The following is a 27,442-nucleotide window of genomic DNA, read 5'->3' on the forward strand; positions in this document are numbered from 1 at the left end:
GAAATATCAGTATGTTGGCATTAACATCGCATATGCAGTATATCCACTGAAGTTAGCATTTAGCTCGAGGCATTGTTGTTGCCTGAATACAGTTTAGTGAATATCCTCAATAACCTGGCTGCTGTTACGAGACCCAGCTGATATTAACCCGAAAATGTTGACAGATTTTTGGAAACGAGGTCAAGTACACAAGCACAAAAGCAGACTGTATAGGATTTTACCTGAGGTCTATGGTAAAGGGACGGTCCACCTGTATGGTCCACTCACACCGAGCATTGTTTGGGTAACTCTCCAGCACCAAGTGGCCCTGTCGTTTACGGATTATTCCCCCACACTCTGAAACACACGGGGATTTCATTATGGGAGCTGTGCTCTTTAAATTTCAGAGGCTGTTAATTACAGCTTGATTATTAGTCTAGGCGTCTACTTAGAGCTGCTTTGGTTACCATTCAAACCAAAAGTAATTGCATTTGAGTTTCCAAGGGCCCTGTAAAAAGTCATAGGTTGTGTTCAACAACATAAATAAGCATGAACACAATATGCAACGGGCCAACAAACTCTTTCAGCCTGCTTTCAAGGACTCTGCTTTTAATTAAAATGCATTTCTCTTGTGCCCCGTAGCGGAATATTTCCATATTGAGAAAGCTACAGTCAGTGTCCAAATGTAACACGCTTAATTGTTTTATGGGATTCCTGAATGTTGACTCTGACTTGTCACTCAGCTCTTCTATGGAAAATCTCCTGGGCTTATGGCAGCCTTCCAAGTTGGCACGGAAGATAAATCAGCGGGGAAGGAAAGAGAGTACATGGTATTAATTTTGCTTATAGAGGGAAATTATTTATAGTGAAGCCATGCCGGATCTGTAATTAGGAGAGTAAAGGGACTCACTCATGCAATCTCCACCGGACCAGCCGGGTCGACACTCGGCGCAGTATTTGCCACTAATGAAGAAGTCATCCCTCGGGCCCCACGTCCCATTGTTGCAGCGCTTACAGTTCTCAAATACACTGCAACCTGAAAGAAGTAGAGCCAGGAGAAAAATTGCTGTAAAACAGGAGTCAGGCCGACGGGCCCGCAGAATACAAACTACACAAACAAATCACGATCAATCTTTCAAAAGAGCTGTTATTGTTCGTCAGAGTTGGGAGCACTTTGCATTAACATACATTTCCTTAACATTAGCTCTGGTAAACTCATTAAGCTCATCGTTCACGTACATGCTGCTGCCTCCTAAAATAGAAACGGGAAAAACCTCCTGAAATGGTTTCGAGGAAGGATGGATTTTTACTTAAGAGGCCACTCTGTCCATGGGGAGTTGAAGACCAACATTTAACATGAGTACAGGTATGAATTTTAACAACAAAATGGGATGAAGATGTACACACAGGGATTTATGATCCTTCGCACAGGTTAGAGTAAATTTCTTTTTAGTGTTTAACAGCAAATTGTGATGTACAGGTATCTAGTTCATTGTGAATAGCTGTTTTTCCCTCATAAAGATAGGCAAGACAACATTCAACTGTGAAGAAAACATGACATACGTCTTTAGGCGAATGGCATGTAGGAAAATAACAAGAAGAAAACAAGAGTTTAGGTGCGTGAGTTGCAGCGCGTGTTGAGCAAACATCTGCTGGTGACTGTGTTCTTACATATTTATATCCTCTACACAGACAATGTCGTGTGCTAATCTTCGACCACAAAAACACAGGGATTTGCGAGGTATTTCTTGTACAAATCAAAGCCATTGCTCAGTGCGATCGTGCACTCCCACACTCGGCCAATTCCAAGAGGATTCTGCCAGTAAGTCAAGAGAGGGAGTCAGTGTGAAGTTAGCCAGGAAATTAGATCAGACACAAATACAGAAGTTATTTTCAGTCTTTCTGTCACGCTACATGTCATGCTACAATGCAAACAGCTGTGCGGCGGATGGGCAGCAAATTCTCATAGGCTGAATCAACAGATACTTTATAAAGATAGTGGTCAATTCTAGCAACTTTTTAAATTGACAGAGGAAAGGGGGGATTAACAAAGGGAGTATTTCTTCCATATTCACAATGTTTCTACCTGGATGGATGATGCAGGGGTCACACTCGTTGATGGCGTTGCGACAGCAGGGCACAGCATAGCCCACCGGTGTCCCCTGGAGTGGGCATTTACAGCGGATGATGTCATACTCACAGCAGCCCCTGCACATGACGCTCCACTCCGGGCCCGGGCAGTGGTTGTACAAGTACCTGTGATCTAAAGAAGACGACACATCAGCGCCAGCAACTAGGCAATATCACTCAAACACGCACGTTTATATAACCATCATAAGTAGACAACAATAAAGAGATGAGTCAAACGTGGAGAAAATCCATCAGATGTAATATTTTGGCCTTGTGGGAAAGAGTGAGCAGACATGGGTCATGGTCAGCAGAAGGCTGAGCAGCAGTGGAAGGATTCTGGCGAGTTCAGTGTTTATCCAAGCTGCTGCTCTTCACCGTGCTTTCTGGTTATTTCCACAGCCATGTGTTTGCAAGCTCCTCTTTAGGAGGGGCCGCGAGTCTCCGAGGTTTACCTCCTCTATGTGCTGTATAACATCAGGCAACATGGTACTACAGAGGTAAAGTCACTGTCAAAGGAGACGGAATCAAATAATCAATGAGAGAAAATATTTTATGAAGCCGAGTGAAAACGGTGATCTTCTTTCTTTGTAGTTTTCCACCCAATGATTGTGATGATTAACTGGACTGGAGACCAGCGATTTAAGGACCTTTGAGCCCGAGTGGTTATGATTACGTAACAATGGATTTTTAAAGCTGAAACAGACAAGTGGAAAATCTCGTGGCAGATGTGGACAGAAAACTAACAGAGCTTGCACTTTAAACTTGAAGTAGTTTGTATGTGTGTGTGTGTGTGTGTGTGTGTGTGTGTGTGTGTGTGTGTGCGTGTGTGTGCCCTCCCTCCAACCCTGCAACCACGATAACTTTGCTGGCATCAACTACAGATTCCCACCGTTTATTCTCAATGTACCTCCCCCCTGAAAAACAAGCTGACACACTTGCATGCTGCTTTTATTTGTGAAGCTGTACAATAGATATATTTATTGTTTACATGAGATTTTTGAAACCAGGAATTTAAGACACAAAAATGAACTCAGCAAGCACCAATGAATAATCTCTCAGTGGTTTGCTTTGCAGATGGTGAGGTAGCGCATTGTAGCACAGATATGGATGACGGAATGGCGTGTGTCCTCCCTGTTGCCCTTCCACATAAATGATACCATAAATTGTGTCTCAGTCCAGCTAAAATCTGGCCTTCGACTCAGCTCTGCCACCAAAAAGACACAATGAGGGACGACATGCACACTGCCATTAATCAAACAGAAAGTAGGTGGTGCGACGCCGGTGGGTCAAGTTTAATGCGAGTTTCTCCAGAACAGGGTTCGTGCTTCATAAAGCTGGCTGTTTTATGATTCCCCTGTACCTCGGGTCATTTATTGTTTTGATAGTATGGGCTCAGCTTTATTTGTGCATTACCCTTAAACCATGTGCTGCAAGCCAGTGACAACACGCGGACCCGTCTGCTCTCTCCGTGCCGCGGCGTGTTGTAAATCTCACGACTGATTTAATGTCAATCACATTTTGTGGCCGGCGTCATACAACACCAGTCAATTGCTCAACGCCCCTGTTGCCACACCGACCACCAGTAAAAGATTCTTGTGGTTTAAAATATAAGATGTGAGATTGTCTGTTTTTTTGTGGATTTACTTTGACCATGTGTGATGACCACAAACATGTCCGGCATGAGCGTGGCCTGAGAGTTTAGGGAGAGTCTGCGGAAGACACAGTGCATAGAATGACATTATGCACTGTACTGTCACTTAACTGACAAACAGAAACGGCACAGAGACGAGCAACATTCTAAACAAAAAGTCTAGTCCATGCTTTAAGTACTGCGTTGATTTAGGATTTTATTCCTACAATTCTATAAGACTACCCATGGCAAGTGTTAACAAAAATCAATTATCAATGCTCCACTGCATCATCCATGAAACATTACGGCTGCTAATTATTTGATTGCAGTGTATCCTGACTCGGTCTGCACGCCATGAGTCCAACTCAACTCTGCTTTCACTCACATACAAGAAAAAAAGCAGGACATTTCAGACAACCTGTACTTTTGTTACAATTGCAATAAGACCCAAATTACATATGTCGGACGCTGAGGATTGTCAAACCAGAGAGTCTGGAGGAACTAAGTCCGTCGCCAACTGTGTAACTAGCCAATTTGACTCTTCAGCCTGTAAACTGCAGCCATTTGTTTCCCTGTGATGATTATTAGTGCAGGATGAAAACAGTGTTTATAAGGTGTGATGCCCCGCCACGTGGGGACAGAGGAGCTGACCATCTCCCCAGTTGATTGCTTCCTCATTGAAGTCTGTAAAGGACAACACTGGCTGGGGAGACTGTGAAACCTGATTAATGGGACACAAACATGAAAGTGTCAAAGGACTTTATGAGCTGGTCTGGTATTGTCATTCAGTGGTTTGCTGCCGTGCGTCTTGCCCTTCGACAGAGAAATAAACATCCTTTGGTTGTAAATGCCCATCGGCACAATCCCACACGGAGGCCCTGATTTAGAATATAATAACAAGGGCTAGAAAATCATATTTTCACTGACCTCAGACGGCCAGTGACAAGGAAGTACATGCATTCATGATAGAATTAGCCTCCAGATTGCCACAAGTTGCTTTTTCCCCCCTCCTTGAGGTAAGACTTTTCCTTCGTTAAACACAGTGTACAGATTCAGTTTGCTGACAGATCTGCTGATGAGGCTTTTACGTCCTTCTCTGGAGTGTGATTTACAGATTTCACACTGAGATTCGTTGTTTATCTTTCTTTGTATGCTATTACTCAATCTGTAATAAATGCTCACTGATTAGCAGCAATTTTTAATTACCCCTGCTTTGGCTTGCAGCCCAGAAATGTGCGTTTACCTGTTTCAACCCAGCTCAGCTCGCCACCTCGTAAAAGTGAGGCTTCCAGGTCAACACCTGCCAATAACTACTGACTGGACGGTAAGAATTTCCAGTTTGAATTTTCAAGTCTGAACAGGTGTGAAAGTGCACGTGCACAGGAGCAAGCGGATCAGCGAGTGGACGTTGGTTTTAGCATTATATACTTTTACAGTTTCATGCAAATACAGACAAGATGGAAACTTCATCATTAGGCTCTGTTCCTCTAGACCTGTAAGGTAACACAAGACGGAGGTTGTGCTGTGTGCAAGCCCCTGATTTGTACGTCAATGCAAACGGCAAGAGTTGACAGACAGCTTTCACAGTGGTATCTAGGAAAAATATTTATCTGATAAACAGGTTTGCTTCTATTGTGCGTCACGACTGTCTGGCACTGTATTTCTAACCTGTATCTTGATGGTGTCTACATATTTCCACTGTGCACACATGACTAGTATGTGTGTGTGAGAGAGAGAGTGACAACTGGCACTAAGCCATGTAAACACAACTTATCCTCCTCAGTTTTGTAGCTGAGCGTACAGAGCGTTGTGTGGGTTCTTTGGCTTCCCTGGTCTGATGTAAGTGATATCTGCCTTTTCCGTGCCATTCCAGATGTTGAGCTCCTAAATGTACATGTCAAGAGACAATAGTAATGAAAATAGGACGGACACGGGGCGTCAGAACAAACGCTCCCCATCGATTGATGGAAGTGTCACAAAGAGCTTCCATACAGTCCTGTCGGCATGTCGCAGCTGCAAAAGACTGATGTGGGTCCAGACACTGACATCGTTACGTCTGGGTGAAGTGGTCAGTTAAACTCACATCCTGTGACCTTAGTGTCTGACCTTACTGCCCTGTTGACCCACTAAACTGAAAGAGAGCCAGAGCAAACCCTGACTCCTGTCGTGGAATTTTGACATTATTGTGACTTCCGCCAAGGTGGTTATGAAATTAGTTCTGTTTGGTTTTGTTTGTTAGCGTGATTATTTAAAAAGTTGTGGACAAATTTGGGCCAAGATTTGATCAAAGATAGGTCTCGGTCATGGTAGCAGTTGATGACAATTTTGGGGAGGGATCCAGATCCGTGAATTTTTTGTGAGAAAAACTTGACAACACAACACAATTGCATGACATTAAAAAAAGAAAGAACATGTCAGATGGCGATCCGGATGCAAGTTTTCGGTGAAACTGCTTATAGGTGGGGGATTGCTCAGTCTCGGTGGAGTTGTGATCTTGTCCAGTTTTGGGTCTCTTTTTTCTTACCATAAAAAACATATCCTGTGCAAATGCGAAGCTCACAGACGTCACCATTCCTTATACATCGACAAACTGCATTCAAAATGTGCTGTAGGTGCTGAATTGACCTTGCAAGTGAGTCATAAGCTCAACCGAGCCAACAATTCCTGCAAGCAACTGTCTCAGCTAAGAATAAACCTTGAAGGTCAGCAGCCGCTCTTTTATCTGTTGTGATTTCACATCAGCATCCACCTCTGACCCAGTTCACTTCACAGCCAAGCGCAGCCGTTCAGAGACTCAGGAAACTTAGCATTAATTCGACTTCAAAACATTATCAGAAATGCTGCTGTGCACTGCTATCTGTAACATTTACACCAGTTATTTCCTAGTGTGTCTTTTCCTTGCCCGCTGATCAGAAAATGTATGTTATCGGCTTTGATATTGTCTTGTCTTGCTTAACACCACTAGGCTAATTTTTAACTCCAAACAATGCAGAGTGACGCCCAGTGAGAACTGAAGGATGAGCTCAACATGCTCAACAAAAACGACATATAAAAAATAGATATGTTCTCATTTACCCCTTGTGGCTTAAAGCAATGTAGATAATTTAATTTGTAATTGACCATGAAGTTCTGCATAGACTTTGCTACATCATCATTAGGTCAATGTGTTCCGTGCCATATTAAAACACACATTAGGTAATTTTCTGTCACTACGGGTCTCCATGGCTCTCAATCAAAAAAAAAAAAAAACAGAAGACAGAGTCTGGTGATGCCGTGAAGCAGCATGAGATCAATGGATTTGCTGTCTTCACCACCACTGCAGTCAGCCTCGCCCAGTTAAAAGGTTTTTCCTGGGAGATGTATTATCCTCCTCTTCACTAATAGTACAGACCCGGCGATTAAATCCAGAAACAACACTGAATAAAGCATTTTCAGAAATCGGTGTTTTTTGCGGCACAGTTCAGCAGACACAGGGAGTCTGGGAGGCCTGTGATCCGATTGCTCTGCTTATTTCTCTGATAACTTATGATCCAGATAACAGAATTCCTTAATCCGGTTGAATAATATAAATATGACCAAAGTGTAGAAAGTAAAAAAAAAAAATGGCTTGAATCTTGTTGTTGTTTATTTTTACTGCCTCTGGCAAACAACCACAACCCTGACCGATGTGCAAAGGGGCAATAACGCAACTGACAGGCGACCAACTGAAACGGACCGCTACCTTTATTATAATTACAGATTTCTCTCGGTTTGAAAAATGCTGAAAACATTTTGGATAATGAAAATACCCAAACTCAATAAAATATTAAGCTTCCTTTTTCAATCTTAAAAATATTATTGCGGAAAACTTACATATTAAATCTTTAAGGGACAACTTGTCAGAAAAAGTTCCCCGTCAAGAGAATTAAAAATGATGGTCTGAATCGTTTCCTCCTGACAACATGGTGCTTATTTCATACTGATGTATCATGGAAAAAAAAGTTGCTTTTATAGCAGCTGTGCGTCCATGTATGTGCTAGTGTATAATTCCTTTTGCATACTGCCCACAAGCAGCTGTCTGGTATTCTGAGGTCGGCGTGATTTAGCCATCACGGCCGAGGGAAACTCCCAGAGGGGCTCTGCGAGTATTGTGTATCTAAAATGTAGTCCGATCCCAGTGCTCATCCTGTAGTTCGCTTTAAATAAATGTCCCTCTATAGGAAACCACAAACCAAATGAAATAACATATCATTCCATTATCCACTTTGGGGACATGTATACACACTCCGATATATAGGGCAAACAGCCGTCAGAGGTGTGCACATGTGTTTTGAGGATTTAGCCCCTCAACTCGGGACAAACTTGAATTGAAACTTGATGTTTCAATCCGATGTTTGACACGTTATTTTTCCAAATGCTCAATCAGTGGCCATGTTTTTCTTCTTGTAACTAAACTCTTGTGTTTCACTTTCTCTACTCTAATACCATTGGTTTAATGTTTGGTCTTTGCTCCAGGCTGCCCACCGAAGCCCCGACAACTTCCCCCTGCGGACGTAAGTTAAACACACAATCAGCAGAGTGTATTCAGACTAACAGGGCATCTCAGGATTCATGTGGGCGGGCGATCCCGAACAGGAAGCCTTACATACATCAAAAAACAGTCACACACAAAAACATACACAAATGGACATAAACACAGGCACAGAGCCACACACACACCGAAACAGACCCTTCCATGAAGTTAGGATTTGCATGTCAACACTTCTGCTGGGCTTTAAAACAAAAAAAAAAATGGAAGGTTGCTCAACAGAAAACATCTGTCATCAGCTGATTAAACACGATTACAAAACACGCCGTGCCGAGGGTGACTCAGCTGACAACAACATACAGTAAGTCCATAAATCCGCCAGAAACTCCCTGAATCACTGAAGTTTTCGAACACAGCTGTGCACTGCCCAGCCCTTCGCCACATTCACCGACCTTACAAATTGAAGGTATTATTTTGCTCCGTGGTTACTATGCGAGAGGGAATCAGCCAGAGGGCAGAGGTTTTGTGTCTAGGAGACAGTGTATGGTACACACATCGCCGCAGTCAGCATGATCGACTCAAACATGACTCACGTCTTCCTGCAGCATTTCAACTGGTCACCGAGGGTAAACAATCAAGGGATTGAGCGCAAAGACTCAACAGCCTTTTTTTCAAACAAGACAATAAACAACACGGGCCTATGCCTCACTCTGTATTTCATGATAAAAAGTTGCAAAGACAACGATGGCAGAAACTTGTCATTGCTGTTTGCCTTTGCTTCCTATGTAGAAAACAAACAAAACAAAAGAGCTACTTTTTACAGTGAGTCTTATTTCACAAGCCTTTCTGAGTGTTGTTATGCTTTTAAAGGATCAAAGGGACGAGGGGATGGAGAGACTGCTGATGCCGGCTTTTTAAGAACAAAGAACATTAACCGAGAGGATGTGAGACAGGGTGAGGGAGGGAAAAGGGGAGCAGCTGAGGTAACGTCTCTGCCAATGTCTTACCGTGGGGCCAGGCTCTCCCTTGGGGTAAAGAGATGAAGATGAAGAAGGAGACGAAGAAGAGCCAGCCCTCCTTCCCAGAGATAACGGTGCAGCTCCGAGGGATTGTGCGGGCGCCCCGTTGGGTTTGCCCCAGCTGTGGTCCCCGTCCCGCAGACAGCATGCTGCAGCCTGGAACTCTGTTTACTTTCTGAACTCAGCTGACATCATCTTCTCTCGGCCCGTCAGTCCTTCCCTCCCCTTTTCTCCATTTCCCCCTCACTCCCTCTCTCTCTCTCTCACTTCTCTTAGGCTTCAGGTTTCAGCCCAGCCTCGCAAGGAGTTCCACTTGTAGTGGTGTCCCAAGTACTCCCCTCGCTCCACTCCGAGGACGACGTCACTGCTCATGAATGAATGCAGGCTTCAGGTCTTTATGCTTAACTCATTATGGTGGCGCACGCACACACACGCACGAAAGATGAGGAGAAGCACATCACCAGCTACTGCTGCACACTCTGTGCCGGCCAAACTTTCAAGGCAAATGATGCGGTGATAGAATTTATGTCTGCTTCACTACTTGTTCATGCCTTAAAAATCTCGAGGTCAAGTCCATTCAAAATTCACGCCTAGCCGTCAGCTCGAACACAGCGGCTGTGTGTTGTCTCGGAAAGCTTAAAAAGAAATACTTTGACAGTCTGCAAAATATGAATATTAACTTTCTCACAGAGGGACATTAATTTAAAGTCTGTATGCTATATATGAAGCTAAAGCTAAAGCTTTGTGCAAAGACTGGAAAATGGAGGGAGCAGCCAGTCTGGCAGTCTGCAAGATCCAACTACAGGTGCCTCTAAGGCTCATCAATTAAACAAACTTTTCATATATCTGTAAGAAAAGAAAAGTCCAAAGGGAAAAAGAAGGATTATTTTCCAGACTATTTCTTGACTGTGACCTTGGATTGTGTTACCTTTAGACTGAGCCAGACAATGTGTTTCCCTTGCTTTGCTAAGCTAAGAGCTGTCCACTACATTACTCAGATTGGTTTTGACCTTTTCATCAAATTTTCCGGCAGTAAGCGAATAAGCATACTTTACAAAGTGTTGAAGTTTTACAGTAACCACTGTGCGACAATATAGGATACACAAATGATGCTTCTCTGTTGAGCATTGTTTCCTAAACTCCACCAGTATACTAAGACTATGAAAATTACATAATTAAGTTTCTTATGACTCTGGAAATGCAAATCAAATGGTTCGAGAATATTATTTTAGATAGTTTTCTTTCTTCAAAGCCTGAGGACTTTACAGTAACAACAGAGGAGAAGCCAGTGAAAACACTGTTGCTCAAGATGCTTTTATAAAATAACAGTTGTTGTTTTGTATGATATCCCTGGGTGTGTTTTATTTCAGCCGGACGCAACACTGGAATTAATTAATTTGTTCGCCCATAAGGAATAAAACTGCATGACAGGGGAACAGAGATCAAACGGCTCAGAGCAGGAGAGTCAAATATCCTTGGTTTTCTTTCTAAAACAGCAGGATTTAGACCAAAGTTTGTGAAGAAAAACAGGAATGACGACGGCGGGATGCAGGGGGAAAAAACAAGAAAGATAGGGGGAAAGGAAATATTGTCTACCTTGCTGCACCTCTGTCCACCTTTCACCACCTCTTAGCTGTTTGTCCAGATGCCTAACAGTTTATTATGTGAAGCCCAAGGCTTTCAGGTTGATGTGGACACTAGGTTTAGTACTTTCGGCAGGACTACAGCTGTGTGAACTTGAGAAGAACAAGGAGTTGAATGCTTCATTATTAATTTTTTTTTTTAACAGAAACAGTATTAAAGCAATCATGTATCATAATATTTATTCATCAATTATTTTCACGTGATAATTCATACAATTTTACAGTAGAGAAGATGTGGGCTCTTTACGTAAATCTACTGTGATCATACTGAGAATTGAGGATGGACACCAGGATAAAAAAATTTGCATTATGATTGATCTCTAGTGTAATATTTCCACCACCGTAACGTCTGGCTCCCATCTAATCCCACTGGACACATGCTGTGGAGGTCCAAAATCCTAATTAAGGGAACTCAGTTGCTCTCTCCATTGGAAATAATGGGCTTGCACTACACAATGTCAGACTTACGTTTTTTGGTGTTAGAGCCTTGCAATACCCGTCTCCTACTTTCAAGGCTATACACAAAACATTGAGAAACGCAAAGTAGCTGGGTTTCAAGCTACAAACAGTGCTCTTGTTGCTCATTTACATTTAGATGGTATTTATAGGACAGTTCACAGATATCTTAAACCTCGACATCTCAAGGAGAATCTCACAAAATCACCTAACAGTGAATAGGGAGTTACACACATCTTGATTAATTAGGAAGAATAACTGGAACGTGTGTAATTGTCCAATTGAAAATACACTTTTTCCGTGTTTAAAACTTTAGACTCACACAGCTGTAGTCCTGCTCAAAGTACTAAACTAGTGTCCACATCGACCTGAAAGCCTTGGGCTTCACATAATAAACCATTAGGCATCTGGACAAACAACAGAGAGGTGGCGAAAGGTGGATGTGGAGGATGTGGGGAGGTGGAGAGGGTCGTTCACCAAGCAGAGGGTTTATGGTCAGATCCCCAGCTCCTCCAGTCCACATGTCGATGTGTCCCTTGGGCAAGACACTTGACCCTACATTTCCCCTGATGGTTGCGTCGGTGGTGGACGAATGATGTGTGACAGAGAAAACGCTGTGTATGGAAGCGCTGTACGAATGAGTCAGCTGATTTGTAGGATTATGTGCGGCTTTGGTGTTCTACCCTGTGCAAACTATTGGTTCCTTAGCATTCCACACGAAACAGCCGTTACATCTTCTGTTTGTCCAAATAATGTAAAGTTAGACATTACACTGGGCTCCTACAATGGTGGCCACATGTTAAATTCGTCATTAAACTCAATAATACACTGACCTGTATTATTCTTTATTTTTAATTTCGTTGTATGTATGTACAATGACAATAAAGTCAATTCTGATTCTGATTCTGTCATGTTGTCATTCGTATTTCTTTTGCCCATACTATAGGAGACAAACAAAAGCCTACGGATACCTTCATACATCATGTTACTGTAGTTTTTATTTCCTCATGACCCACAGATCATGTTCATCCTTTATAGAGGTGTGTCATTTGGCACATCAGTGACTGTTGTTGGTCAAAGAGAATGGGCCCCCTGCCCACAGTAAAATCTCATTACCAAGTACATGAAGGAAGTGGTGCAGTAGGGGCTAAATAAATTGCCTAGGAGCCATTACACTTAATGACAGGCAATGAGAAATCCACTGTTGACTGCACAATCATTACAAAGCGTATTTCGGAGGCTATTTGTAAAAGTAAGTACAGTCACAAAGTGTTGTCTGATCAGTGCATTTAGCTTTAACTTGTTTGTGTTTGTCTTTGAGGCCCCAGGGTTCTCACAGGGCCAGACCCGATGAAGATGTCTGGGCTACAGTGTGGAGCCATGTGGTTTCAGAACATCGGAATCTAATCACATTCGTTCCATTTCCATGGTAACACAGTGGACACAGAGTAAACACGGCCACATTTCCCCCCCCCCAACAATTAATTGGCTCACTCTATCATGGCAAGGCCTGGCGTCACCATTAGATGTGGTGGATGGAAAGGAGGCCGCCTGCTTCACAGGTAAGACAGATGCCTGCAGCAGCTTTTTAGCAGAGCCCGCAACAACTGTTGCCAGGAGTAAAGTGCCATGACGATGTGCAGTTTAGTAACTTAATAGGGCAGGGCGGCGTCAAGCTGGATGCCAAATGCAGAATGCTCTCATTTATTCGCGACACTTAAAAGAAAACACTCCACTTTTTAAAGACAATTTGTTTAAATGAACTCCTTTAAGGTTAACATCTGTCCCGAAAGAGGAGCAGGTCCTCTTACCTCACCAGTCCCAATGCTTTACATGCAAGTTAAAGATACGAAGGGAGGAAAAACAGGTTCGATAAAGACATAATATTAAAGAGAAAATAAATAAGGTCCAATTAGTCTGTGCCTCGGGAATTAAATTTTTTTGTCACCGGCTCTCCGATTTACTTCAAAGTATCCTCAGTGCCTCAAATGCATATTATATGCAGAGACATCAAACGTAGTTTTGGCTCACGTGTACCTGCTCTTTGCTTTTGAGTCACATTCCAAATTGTCCCAGCCTGGTTTTGATTTACCTAAAACTATACAGACAGTCAGGTCGAATCATCGTGCTTTGTATAAAACTCTAAATCTGGCCGCAGGAGTCTGTCCACCCAGTGAAGCTATGCAATGAAGCTCTGGCCTTGAAATGACAAACACTTGGATTTCACATCCTTTCAATCCCACAGCAAAACGTCCACCTGACTGCAACAGCAGGGGACCATATTAAAGAGAAGATTACTATAGCTACCTATAGATGGGATGCTAGAGATACGGTGCACACATATCTGAACACATGCACGTGTGTGTGTGTGTGTGTGTGTGACCTTGTGAGCTCCACACCCATATAATATCAAGCATCACGCGGCATGACCTCTTCCGTGTGCATCTCCGAGGTACATCCAGTACAGTCCTGTCAGTCTCTATTGCATGAAGTCAAAGTATAAATGTAATTTTAAATTGGGAACTTTGAAGCTGATCCGTACCAGATAATGTTTTAACATGAAACAACTTATCTAAATGGGAATCAACCTCATCCGAATTACAGCATATGCGAAATATCAACAGAGCTCAGCTTTGCATGCAAATCCCTTCAGAGCCAATTGTAAAAAAGAAAAATCATCCCGTGGTGACAGACACACACAACATATTGACTTTGGTTTTCAATTGTTTGATCAAAAGTTAAAAAGCTTGAAATTAGTTAATTATTTGAATATCGTCCAAATGAACACTTGCCCTCCCCTCGAAAATACATTGGAGACTGACTGTGTTTGAACAAGGTCAACCTCTCTTTCAATACTATGAGTGAGATTTGTCTCTGAATGGTCTCATGCCGTCATCCGAGATCGTAAATCATGACCAGCCAGTGCAAGTTTATAGGGAAGACTGTAGACTCGGGCTGTGCAGTCCAAAACCGGGTCTAATGAGCACAGCCACAAAACTCGGCTGAAGATTTTACTGTTGAATGTGTCAGAACAACCTGGACCTGGTCTTAGTAGCACTGGAAGCTCCTCTAGTGATTGTTGACTAAGCTCCTAGCTTGGACAGAACCACATAATGGCGACCTCAGAAGGACATGGAAGGAAACACCAGAGGGAGAGTATGGTATGCAGACGGAAAGAGGAAACTTTCCATCTGCTCTTGCTTCCAAAAGGGAGTGATGAGGTTTATGACATGCAACACGGCGTCCCACAGACCTGCCTCTGCCTTTGTTTGTTGGAAAGTTGCATTTCCTTCCCCTCGTACGTGTTTATCATGAAGTGACCCTTGTCGTGTCACTGCCTCCAAAGAATAGCCTCGCCGGAAAATGGACCCGACAACCACCTCACACAGAGAGTTTGTTTTGGTGTACCATGGCAACTCGGCTTCTGTTTTGGACATCTTATTTTTATTATCCCCTTCCTGTCATAGTGCACAGTGGAGCACCGAGGCCGTGCCGTTGTGGTGGAAATAATTTGGTCAGAGACAGAGAGGAGGTGGGATAAAGAAGAAGAAGAAGAAAAAAAATAAAATGGTGAAACAGTTGGGCTGTGTGAGGTCGATTTAGAGACCAAAATTGGAACCACTAAGCCACTTTAAAGCAGAGAACAGCCGCCGACAGCACATCAACAGAAACCCAACTTTTTTACAGCACATTACCTCCACAAGCAGTTTCTCCTCTCTGATCTCTATTTTCCTTTATATTGGTTACAGCTCTTGGGGAGACTCCGGAGCCGGTGATTTCAGCGTGCTCCCGGTGACACAAGTGGCATTTTTGTGTGCGGAATGGAACAGTTGACAGGAGGAATTCACAGTTTTACAGAGCCACTTAATGAGGCTTAAAGTGGAAAACAAAACAGGGAGGGAAATCATGCTCATTGTGCTGGACGTCAGGGTGTACAGGGCGGAGGCGTGGAGTGGAGCTTCACCCTCTCGATACTTGATCTGTCGTGTGTATTTATAGTGATATTAATTTAGTTTTATGGGAGGGTTTGTTGCTCCGCACCCATAATAATAACATTGGATGTTGGGTGGTATTTTTTTCTGCCATTCCAAATGTTGAGCCAACCATGTAGCATGCGTCAGCGCAATTAAATGGGATATGTTACTGGAAAAACAAAAAAAAAAGAAGTCCAATACTGAGAGAGATTATGTGTACTTAATAAATGATAACACACAATGTTTATTGGCTCTAATATCACAAATAATATGAGTATGAGTAATCACAAGTTAAACTGCAAAACTTAACTGGTTTTGAGGACTTAAACAAAGAATTTCCATAATAACCAGAAACTGAAATATAACAGCTGTTGAGTCAAAAAATATAAAGTTACGTGTTGCTTTTAATATGTGCACAAGCTGGCTGTGATCAAGTGATCGTGTTTGGAATATTACATTAATTCACAGGATGGGGAAACGTTTTCAGGTGTTTCAGCGAATTGAGATGATAAAACTATTTATGTCCCTACTTCTATGACATTATTAAGTCCACTGATGAATGATGATGAACAGCAGCAAAAAGTACATTAAACAGCTTTAAATGTTCTTAAAGCCAAAGTCCTTCAAAGGGGAAATATATACACAGCGGCCTCTTGTGGTGAAGAGGCCTAAGGTTCAGCACCGCACAGTTGCGATGTCAAGCCAATATCCCTACCCATATTCATACCTATCTCATACAATCTTGGCATTTTCACATCCCTCTGTGTTGTAAAAACTACTCACAAACTATGACATGCCAGAGGGTTTGTGTGGGATATTGGGGAAACTATAATCTGACAACCCTCAACTGTTTTACACGTTGTTGACCAGCTGCTGCAGAGCAGTGTGGAGCTGGTGGTGACTGGTGGTGAGTCTAAGACTGCATTCATACTTCAAAGGTAACAAATATCAAAAATAGTCAACCATCATTAAATTTCAGTGGTTTAGCGTTAGCTAATTTGTGAGGGGAAAATGCCTCCAGAGTAAATTAAGATATCAAGTTATCTTTGAAGAAGAATCAAAGTGTAGATTCAAAAAAGTAAACATCTGTGGAAATGAGAGATAAAATCATCCAGTCCATTTTTCAGGGAAGTTACATCAGAGTCGGCAGAGTCAAGCACCTCACGAGGCTCGAGTGCATGTGAATGAAAACCGAGATAGAGAACAAATGTGCATACTATTTTGGTCATTCAACAAATAAATGCCCCCACCAAAAAGATAAAAGCAAACCTATGCTCTCGCAAAAACCATAACCTTAAAAAAATAGATTGTATCTCAGATCAAAACCTGTTATTCCGAGATACTTAAAAAGACATTTGCCAGAAATAGCACCGTGATCTCAAGTAACTGATAAATCCTCCTGATAGCTGAGCGCGTGTTTCTGTCTCCAATAAATTCACGCTTACAGATCTGTTTCATCATGCATTGCTCATACTGATGTCTAAGCAGCTCAAGATAGAGCACGCAGGCACACTATTGCATCAACCGTAGTGTGTCTGTGGGGACGTTAACCTTCAGATGAAGACGTAAATGCCTATTTTCACCCTTCCATCATTTAGTCCAATGTTCTTGTGAGAGTAAATGGGGCAAATTTGCCACAAGGACAGCCTGCACATGACCATGAGACAGAGGGATACCTCAGACAAGACGCCAAACTCAATCACAGAGGAGGAATATTCATGAGAAAGATCAGGGAACAATTCTTTCAAATTCATACAAAAATGAATATTCACACAGGAGCGGTCGCATAATTTAAAAAGTGAGCAAAAAAACGAATGCCAAAAACCTCATTTTGGAACAAGAAGCCGAGGCTGGATATCAACACCCCACGAGCCGCCGAGATCAATTAAAGCACAAATCAAACATTTTGTGTGCTTTCATTTCATCAATGACACGTGGTGCTAATTCAGAAATCTATATTTTAAGTAAGGTTAAAAGGAGGTGGTGTGTTGTTCCTTGTCCTCGGTTGTTAAACCTCACTCCCTCTAGAGGGCGTCAGAGCCTACAAATCCCTGAGAAGCCTTTTTTAAGGGAGACATGGGATGAATCTAAAGTAGCCTTTGAGGATTTATAAAAACAGGCCTGATGTTTTTCTGCAGCCAAGTCACAAAAACCTGTATAGATCAGAGTGAGGGAGGAAAAAACTACCACAGCGCATCACTTTCTAGGTTTTCACAGGAAGCACTCCCCATCGTTTCCTCCTCCATCTGTTATGGAACCTATTGATTTGCCATTTCAAGCAGCAAAGTGGAATCAAGATGTCCACAGTGAGAATCTCAGCAGGAGATAAATGTAAGTAGTAGGCACCAGACCAGAACAGGGCACCATGAGTATAATCACTCTGATGTAATTTTATTATTTATATTCCCATAGTTGGGTGAGGGCTGGCTGTTTGATCAATCCTCCCCTCCCTTATTTTATTAGCAACAAGCCACTGCCACTACCCACCACTTAAATTATTCAACTGAGGTCCGCTTTGTTGTTAATAGCAGTGATCATTCTTGCTTAAACAGCATAATGTATGTACTGACAGCCGACAGTGATACAAACGCGTCCCGGGGGACACAAATCTATCAGTGGTGAGCGTCTATCTGCCACATTAGAGATTCCAGGCACCAGTGAAGCATTGGAAAGTAAAATACACTCAACATCAAGGCATGTGGAAAAAAAAATAAGTTATCATACCACAAGGCCACAGCCATAAATGATGAGGCTTTCGCTCCGTGGCCGACTCTCAGTGAGAGTAAAGCCAATATCAATTGCCCATATAGAATTGAGCCTCTTCTCAGGGGTTTTAACTGATGGATTCTTACACCTTAACCCAGTTGTGCTGATTCGAGGCTCATGAAGACAGTTCAGAGAAATGAGCAAAGATGAAAAGATGAGAATAAAGGGATTATTTCTGATTTATTCAGGCTGAAAACTTTATTTCACCCCCAAAACTAAGCAAATCTGTGAGTCAGGTTGCACTTGCAGCCAGCTCACTCAAACATCCCACACTGCACACTCATTTGGAATGAGAGCTGGAGTGAGTTCTAAGGTTTTCCAGTAGTTTGGTTTTACTTGCAGCGGTTGCCTAGAGGTCTTTTCAATGTGGCGCGTTTGTTTACCCTTCCCCCACCGGGGTCCTGTCAACACAACCGGCCTCATGGGTAGAAAAAGGTCAAGATGCCAAGGGGTCACATTTGTGTCCAGGATTCTGGCCTTTTCTTTCCCTTCACCCCTCCAACACCATTATTAGTATTACTGCAGCTGAGGAGCTGTAAAAAGGAAAACAAGGAAATCTTATGGAAATAGCAGAAACATTTTCAGGTGCAAGATGTTCTATGAGCCTCTCTCTGCTGACATGGCTATATTTATTTAATATTTTTTAAAATAAGGTCTAGATTAAATCTGAGCGGCATTTCAGGCTGTCAAGTACCACAACTGAATAAAAGCAGAAAGAAGAACACATGGTGCTGCAGCTTCTTGCCAACTAGTATGTGTTAATCAGAATTTGGAATATACAAAGCTTGTAGCTTTGTAGTACAACACTGTACCGACCTGAACAAGGTGCAGAAGGAACAAAGAATAAAAAAAAATGAATCCTGCTGATTAACACATCTCTATAAAAAGTGTCCAAAAGAGACTGTGACTGAATCCCCTCCGTGTGAGCTCGGGCCATATGCTGAGAAGGCGAAATGTTTGTCATTAGCGGTTGCTAGATTCGGTTTGAAATCTGGAGATAAGAAAGGGCTGGAGTTAAGAAAGAGGAGGCATGAAAACCGCAGCACTCCCCCCCCTCGCACGCAGAATACTCATTCTGATGTGATAAGATAAGAGCAAGCGCTTCACGCTGATTGCACATTAAACTTGAAGCTGCTAAATGTTTCCGCCGAAACACTAGGAGGACATTCAACCTCCGTCCCCAATCTTAACCGACTGTGTGACCCCCTCCCCAATAAGAGCCGGGGCAAAGCCATATCAGACGGTGCATTTCATCTGCAAAACATACACTGAGGCATGTGAATGTCATGACTTTGCTAATAATGATCAGGTGTTCTTAAGCTCTCCCTGTAGCCAATTTAAAGGCGAGCCTCACCACAAAGCACTGAGCACACTTGAGTCAATAAGCCTGTTAACAGACGGGAAAGTAAAAAGAATTCAATTCTTGACTTATTTAAAAGGGGATTTGGTGTGGCAGGTCAGGGGGTGTAATCCAGGAGATTGGACACTGATTCTTTAATCGAGTGGCTTGATGGTACATCTCCTCCTTCCCTCCCGATTTCGCTCTTGTAAGAGGGGTCTCCCTTGTGTAGCACTGAATTTCAATGGCCCCGCTCCTCTGCTGGTTCAAACCCCCTATTTGACTGCTGCTTTATGGAAACCAGACAGGGATGAGGGCTAAAAGTACATCAATATGCCAAGCCTCCTGCTTCTTCTCCATGGCTCGGAGAATAATACTGCACTCACTAAGAATCACCAATTCATTATCAAATAGCAAACGAAAAGTCACTGCAAAAAAAGAAAAAACCTTGAGCCTGTGCATCAGGAAATTGGCAAAGGCGGGCTAATGAAACCGCAGTGAATGGTGGAAAGAGGCAGCAGCTCAATGGTTCTGTCCCAGCAGTGCAGCAGATCTCTCGTTGGAGCAACAGCTTCGTTTTTGATACTGCATGGGCTGCTTGTTTCTTCTCGCTGCCTCCGAGAGCCTGGTTCCTATCAGGATAAAGCCAGTACGGAGACAGCGGAGAATGCTAGGGTTGAGAATTCAACTGGGTAACTTCACATTCAACACCAACAGCATCTGCCTGCTAATAGAAGCCAAGAAATTAGCGGGCCGACAATGAAGAAGAAATTTTGTGAAATGTATACGCTATTCCAAAACTGAGATTGTGTAGAGATAAGTGCTGACAAGATCTTGTCTCCGTCAACAGTAGTTAAAAGAAATGCCTTATCGTTCTCTGGGGTATTTATTGAGATGGTACAACCGAGTCTCCAAATTTCAGCGTGCTGTATATAGAGAGAAGTTCATGCTGGGTTTCTTGAGCAGATGGCAATATCCCGCTTCCTACATTCAAGGCAGTTATTGACAGTTCTGCATACATCCTCGCCACTAGAATACTAAATTAAACCACCATTACTCCTGCTTATAATCTGCTCCATTCATTCCACAACTATTCCATTCAGAATAAAAACATACAAGCACACACACACATGTGCAAAGAACACATTCAGAAATCTTTATCACACACATAAAACCAGGGGGGCGATGAATTTGTCCCAATAGATCTTCCCCACCCTTTCCCCGAGTCCCTGATCATGAGTAATTGTCAGGCCCTGTGAAATAATCGTGGCTTTCAACACTAATGGAAGCCCTGCACATTCATTATTCAGTCCAGGAAACAGAGTGCTGCAAAGTGTCAAGGGAGCCATGAGTTATTGCTCACCGTGAATTAACCTCAGAATACAAGGGATGTGACGGAAGGCCCAGTGCACGTTCTCCTCCTCTGCCCCCATCCCCTTAATGTCTTCTCTGCGTCCCTTCGTCCATCTGCACGGGCAGACAGGCACCACACTGAGAACCCGAGATCGTATCACAGCTGCGCCGTTGGCGAGACGGCCGGCGATGGGTGTACTGTGTCGCTGTGGACAGAATGACAGACGGTCTGGCCTCTCGTGTGTCACTGCGACGCTTGACCAGGGACAGTCATGAGTGGTGGAGCAAAGCTTTTGCCGGCGTTACAGCCCTCCTGGGACCGCTGTGGGATTTACGAGGAAAGCAGAGGGAGGAATGCGGCAGGAGGGGGGCGTACTGTGGGCTCAGAGGCTGCCTGACCTGCAGATAACACATGGCAAGAAACAGATAGGTTTGATATGTGAACATGCCCACACTTGTGCTCAGAGAAAAGGGGAACCACCGGCCACGCTGCCGCAGGACCAAGCCGGTCGGTACAGTCACTCCACACTCTACACAGAGCGACAGACATCAGACGGAATTCCAGCAATGCACTTAAGCCTTCTTCATTTCCCATGTCTAGACCCCTCAAGTCTCGACTCTTGCAGTTAGTGGTCGTGAAAGTGAAAGTGAATCTTCTACACCAAGTTGAGGTAGGATTGTAAAAACGAGACCAGAGAAAATGCAGCGAGATAATTTCCCATGTTGATTCCAACTTAAAATGCTAATATATATATATATATATATATATATGCACACAAAATATGTATGTTGTGTATTTAGAGAGTATAAATGTCTACATTTCTGGGAGACAGACCTAGTGTGCAATCTGCAAAGTCTAATTTATTTAGCACAGCAGATGGAAAAACTCATTGTCGACCGTGTTTGTAAATGCTTCTCTACTCGCACACACCCCTCGGATTTTTTTCGTTTCCCGCTGGACCGCTGCAACTGCTGTCAATCTGCGTTGCAGAATCAAGCACAGGCTTTGAATTGAACAAATTATTTTTCTGATGGCAAAACAAATTTGAGATCCAACTCGGCAATGCAGAGTTGAAGGCTGCATGAGCAACATGGCCACATCAGAATCATTCCACCGGTCCCGCCCCCGAGAAGTCGTCTCATGTCTATGTCTGCACGTTATCAGATAAACTAGCGTGGTTTTGTGTATTTCTATCTTGAAGTTATAAACTATTATGAATATAAGCTTGGAGATAAGAGTGTCAGAGGTTCCGGCGTTTAGAGCATACATTAGTGGACCTATCGTAATTGAGTATTCCTGTCTGTGGCCGTCTTCTCAACTAAGGGAATTAAGCATGCCGGGATGTTGCTGTAAAAATGACCCAATTAATTTGATTAGGAAACGAAGGTTCAAGATACAGTGTGTGAAAACACGAGTCGAATGGCAAAGAGAGCGAGGCGCGGCTAATGAGGATTAATTTAATAAGGCGGATGTGTGTGAAGGAGTTTGCACGTTTCGTTTGGTTTCACAAACGCCTTGGACGAGGATGAAACAAGTGGGAGTTGACTTTGTAATGCCCCAGGTATAGGAAAATGAACACCAGACACAATAACTAAAGATCCTTATGAGAACAAAGCAAGCATACACTACTAAATACTGAAAAAAGGATTTGGGATCAAGTATTTTTAGAATTGTGATAAGTAGTTGAAAATGCCATAGAAAGAGTGTTACATTTTTTTTAAAGTATAGATACTAGATGGATGGACGGCTGCTTTATAATAAAATGCACTACATACAAAAAAATTGAAAATGTCTCTGTGTATTTTTTGGGTCTAGATTACATAAAAGGTTATTGGAATAAATACAATTTTTCAAAATATCACACTGTAGATTATTTTAAATTACTTTTTTCAGCAAAAAAATATTATTTATATGTATAAATAGTGATAATGGAAGGAATAACCGGAACATTACAAGATCTGAAACTGTTATACAATGCAGTCTTCGGGACAGTCATATATTTTCATATTGGCTCTGTTCTCCACTGAACTGGATCTCAAAAGAACTGCGAATATTGTTTAAAAGTATTTACACCCGGGGAAGACTTTGGGATGAATAGAACGCTAATACACGCTAATACAACGCTTCCCAAAATTGGGGGGGCCATAATGAATATGACAAATGAATATAAACCAAAATTAAGTCATCTTAGTTTCTATTCAGTGACTGGCTGAAGGCTGTAACTCCTCTGCCATGAAGCCTTAATGCAGCTGCACTGGAGCATTTTGCCTCCAGTCTAGTCTGAAGTAAAACACATGACTGGCTGGATTCATGTCAGGTGACTGACTTGGCCAGGAACATCAACATATTTGAGACAAATGGTTGCCTTGTCTTTATAATTCACACGGTGTCCTAAAATTAGAGGTGTAAAATGCGAAATGGGTCTCAGCATGTCCACACTGATGGATGTGAACAAACTGTGTCAGCTGAAAATCAGCAGTTAGATCCAACAGTTACTCTTTCACCCCCCCCCCCCCCCAAAACAAATCCAATGTGCAGAAGCACAGAGCCAAAACAATAAAACAGGAAATTAAATCTGCTGATTCCTCTTATCGCTCTCTCTGTGATCTATAATAATAATAATAATCTCTTGTTGGTGTTACATTTGAGATATAGGCTTGAAAAACAATTGGCACAGATGTGGGGCAAACTGAGTTCAGAGGCAGGCTCGTCACCATCCACTTCATCCCTGCACTTCTCGTTGACTCCTCCGATATTCAGCATGGTACCACAAATTATTTGTTTTAAAATGGTGGCATTATATTTCCCAAAGTATTTCTGCCTTGGGTATCAATTATAATAATGGATGTCTTTGCCACACACACACACACACACACACACACACACACACACACACACACACACACACACACACACACACACACACACACACACACACACACACACACACACACACACACACACACACACACACACACACACACACACGGTGCACTTGCTCCGCTCTCGCCTGAACGCTCCTTCCTACGACCCGCCCACCATCTCGGGACTGGAGTCACGTGACTCACCGCCTAGTCTCCCTCTCTCTGTCTCTCCGCGAGGCGACACTACCACAGAGAGAGAGAGAGAGAGAAAGAGAGAGAGAGAGGGAGAGAGAGAGAGAGAGAGAGAGAGGGATGTGGAGAGGCGGAGGGGGTGACCGTGGACAGAGACACCCTGCCACGCCAGTGGACTGCGAGGGAGGAGGACGTTCGGTGAGAGGATATATCCGCGGCGAAACCAAGTGTCCATCTCTGTTGCCCGCAGAGGGAGGGTATGTCAAGACATTCGAACGGGACGGGAGATGAGACTCGAAGTGCTCCGGAGATCCTCGTCATCCTCTGATCTCAGACAGTCCGCCTGTGAGCCGCGGGGCTTCGGGGCTGCGCGGGACGCGGCGCGCGCAGCTCGCGGTCGCTGCGGCTCAATTGCGGCTTGAACGATTTCTTTTCTCGCTCTGTATCTCATCTGACTCTGCGGGAGCTCGGTGCGTCTCCCTCGCCATGAGGGCTGTCTCGGCAAACTTGTTCGCGCTGCTCCTGCTGTGCGCACTTGCGAGTGTTCTCTACGTGTGGAGCCCGCTGGAGGAGCGCCTGGAGCGGCACACGCGGAGGCTCTCGGCGCCGGGCGGAGGGTCCCTTCACCACCAGGGTCTCCCGGCGGACCTCTCCGCCAAAACTTTCCGGGCATTGCTCGCTGTCCCGGCAGCGCAGAGACCACACTTGGGCGGCAGACTCGAGGCGCACAACCTCAGCCACCGAGCTGTCCCCGCAGGAAGCGGAGGTTACCGTACGCATGAGGATGACAAGGGGTCAACGCGGCGGGAGGGTCCGGTCCAGTCGGGCTTCCCGGTGGAGGATGGGATATTTTGGGCTGAATGGCTGGAAGACCTCCGGCCCGTGGGCTTCACGGAGGAGTACGCTCGCGGTTGGCGAGAGAGAGCCAGGACGTACCGGGTGGCGAAGCTGGAGCCGGGATGCGGCAGGATATCCAACCAGCTCGCCACTTTCGCGGACGGGACCAAAGCGTGTGTGCGCTACGGTATAAACGCGGACCAGGTGCAAGGTGAAACGTTGACGTATTACCTCGCCAGTTTGCTGGGCATCACGAACCTGCCGCCTCTGGTCCTGTCCCAGCTGAACAGCGACAGTGAGCAATGGGGGGCTGTGAGGGCGCAAATCGACGGTTTGCAGTGGAGCGAGCGCGCCGTGGTTTCCCTCACCCAGTGGGTCTCCAACCTGACCGGGGTGGTCACACCTGCGCCCCTCAGACAGGAGAGCGGCGGGCTGCACCCTGCGCTCGGGGAGCTGCGGAGCAAGTCGACGGCGGAGCTGCTGGAGCTGTTGCAGTGGACCGACCTGATCGCGTTCGACTACCTGACGGCGAACTTCGACAGACTCGTGAGCAATCTGTTCAGCCTGCAGTGGGACCCGCGCGTAATGGAGCGGGAGACCAACAACCTCCTGCGGACGGCCCGCGGTGACCTGGTGTTCATCGACAACGAGGCCGGACTCGTGCACGGGTTCCGCGTCTTGGACATGTGGGAGAGGTATCACCGCACGGTGCTGAGCTCCGTGTGCGTGTTCAGGAGAAGGACCGCGCGGCGCGTCGCGGAGCTGCACGGGCGCGGCGACGCCAGGAAACGGCTGCTGGAGCTCTACCGAGACAGCGAGCCGTGGTCCGTGGACCTGGGCTTTCTGTCGGACGAGCACGCCGCTGTCCTCCAGGACAGGATAGGCAGGTTGCACGAACACATTTTGCATTGCAAAGGCAAGTACGGCCAGCTGTGAACACCCAGCGCGCACAGGCGACGGATTTGTGTGTCTGCACATGGACAATGAGCTCTGCCAACGCGAGTGGAACACTCCGATTCAGACAACACAAACCATCTTGAGTATCCAGCTGAACTACCTCCTCTGAACGGAATGTGTTGCCTACTTTATGAATAAGTCAAATTTGACACGCGTTTATAAAACTCCCTGCACAGATTTCCACTGGATGCCTCGCGGAGAGGAATGATTAAGGCCATTTTTTAGCTCGTCTTGCTTCACTCCACTGATGCTCACCTGAATAGAAATCAATGTAAAGAGTATTAGTAGTTGTGACTATAAGGTGTCATAATGCAGCCCCCGTCTGTGTGTGTTTGTTTGGATTCTTGCCTTTTTGTTCAGTAATCCTAATGATAAACTCCTAGGCCTTAACATGAATTGACTCTTGAATACTGTATATGACATCTGGCTCGCTTTTTTATAGAAAATATTTTGCACAGTACCTTGTTATAGCAGCACCTGCACTCTTGTAATTGTGTTTGGAATTACATATTCAGCCTTAAAGTCACAGGTGTATATATATGTCTATTGTACATGTTGTAAGTACGTTGTAAATATTGTCCGCCGACCCATTTTGGGATATTTGATGCTCCACTAATTTAAATGTGCATTGTTACATTCCAAAACCTCTTCTTTTTTTTGATAAATGCACTAATTTAATTTAACTGTTGTCCGTGTCTGTATATTAGAGCGTGTCACATATTTAAAACCTAGTTTGTGTAGAGAGCAGGGCATTTTAAAAAGCGCTGTACTTTCCCATTACAGTGCTCTCATTGTGCTGTAGAAAATGTCTTGTATTGGCACGCTGTTCCTCAGGGGCCATTCTGTCAGCTGCAGGCCCACTACCACAGGAATCTCAAATCCCCTTTCATAATCTCACCCAGAGTGATGAACTGAAGGAGACAACTGACATCGTTTGACATCCTCTGAAAAGGGGTTTTACTGTGCCCTCGCTAAATCAAAACCTATACTCCTTTTCGGGGCCCACAGGAGAGTTTGCAGAATATTTGTCACGGCAGTTCTATAAACAGCCAGTCCACAGCCAAGGCTGGATGGCTTATTGGCTCAATCTGTTCAGTTGAAAAGTAAGAACACTCCCTCAGCGGGTGCCTGCGCCGCTGAGAGGCCAAACCCGCAATTAATGAGAGCTGTGCTCTCATAGGACAGTCCTATTTACACTTCCTCCAAAGGCTGAATTTGTGAAAGTTCAAAAGAAAAGAAAAAAGGTGCAGGTATTGTGCCTGGAGGTCAGCTGTATGATTTTGCCTTTTTACCGTTTCACTTCACATCAGTCTTGAATTCGACCCGTTTGGAAACACCCTGTCCTTATTAGTTCCAGCCCAAAACCAACCCTTTGACTGATTTTTGGTTCTAGCACATCAGAAGGAAAAGTCAATGATGAAACTTTGAGGTTTAATTCTTTCCAGCCTTTCCACTATCCTTCCACATCATCTGGTTTCTTTTACAACTTTTCTAAATATATATATATATATAGGGCCAACTTCAGGGCACAGCACTACATGCTTGAACAGCTCCTGGGAGAGGGATGAGGGGATGAATCTATCTTGTTCAAATATGGTGACTTGATTTGTTCTAGAGATTCATTTAATGGATTACAGCATGAAAGTCAGTGATTTGTGCTTTCCCCACTAGGTCACTACATAGTCGCAGAGGAGCAGCGGAGAAGGAGGCTTAAGCAGGTGTAGCTGGAGGCTTTTTGGAGACTAACTGCCTGCTGCAGCTGTAACAGGGACTTTGGGATCAATATATGCACTAA

The 27,442-nt window shown here is 44.1% G+C and overlaps 2 protein-coding genes across 6 annotated transcripts in view; one reads left to right on the forward strand and one right to left on the reverse strand.

Annotated features, from left to right (window-relative positions):
• The window catches only part of pamr1b (peptidase domain containing associated with muscle regeneration 1b), a 61,622-nt gene that overhangs the window by 15,685 nt on the left and 18,495 nt on the right, over positions 1-27,442 (reverse strand). For 2 of the 5 annotated variants that reach the window (XR_004794719.2, XM_035641405.2), the window contains exons 1-4: positions 9,254-9,467; positions 2,066-2,242; positions 890-1,015; positions 222-336 (exon numbers count right to left, since the gene is read on the reverse strand). Coding sequence is in view for 4 of the 5 variants with exons in the window: in XM_035641405.2 (XP_035497298.2) it covers positions 222-336; positions 890-1,015; positions 2,066-2,242; positions 9,254-9,413 (578 nt within the window). In the remaining variant the exon portion in view is untranslated. Of the gene's footprint in view, positions 1-221; positions 337-889; positions 1,016-2,065; positions 2,243-9,253; positions 9,470-27,442 lie in introns of those variants that run through there. The other 3 variants (XM_035641406.2, XM_035641407.2, XM_035641408.2) reach the window with 2 other exon arrangements.
• On the forward strand, positions 23,924-26,330 carry fjx1 (four-jointed box kinase 1). The gene is made up of 2 exons (XM_035641409.2): positions 23,924-24,216; positions 24,249-26,330. The coding sequence occupies exon 2, from the start codon at positions 24,340-24,342 to the stop codon at positions 25,624-25,626; it is 1,287 nt and encodes a 428-aa protein (XP_035497302.1). The 5' UTR covers positions 23,924-24,216; positions 24,249-24,339; the 3' UTR covers positions 25,627-26,330.

This window comes from Scophthalmus maximus, chromosome 7, assembly GCF_022379125.1.
Source record: "Scophthalmus maximus strain ysfricsl-2021 chromosome 7, ASM2237912v1, whole genome shotgun sequence".
Taxonomy (NCBI): domain Eukaryota; kingdom Metazoa; phylum Chordata; class Actinopteri; order Pleuronectiformes; family Scophthalmidae; genus Scophthalmus; species Scophthalmus maximus.

Bases quoted from the DNA above. Each gene is read 5' to 3' on its own strand.
- fjx1 (XM_035641409.2), top strand. From the start codon at position 24,340: ATGAGGGCTGTCTCGGCAAACTTGTTCGCGCTGCTCCTGCTGTGCGCA.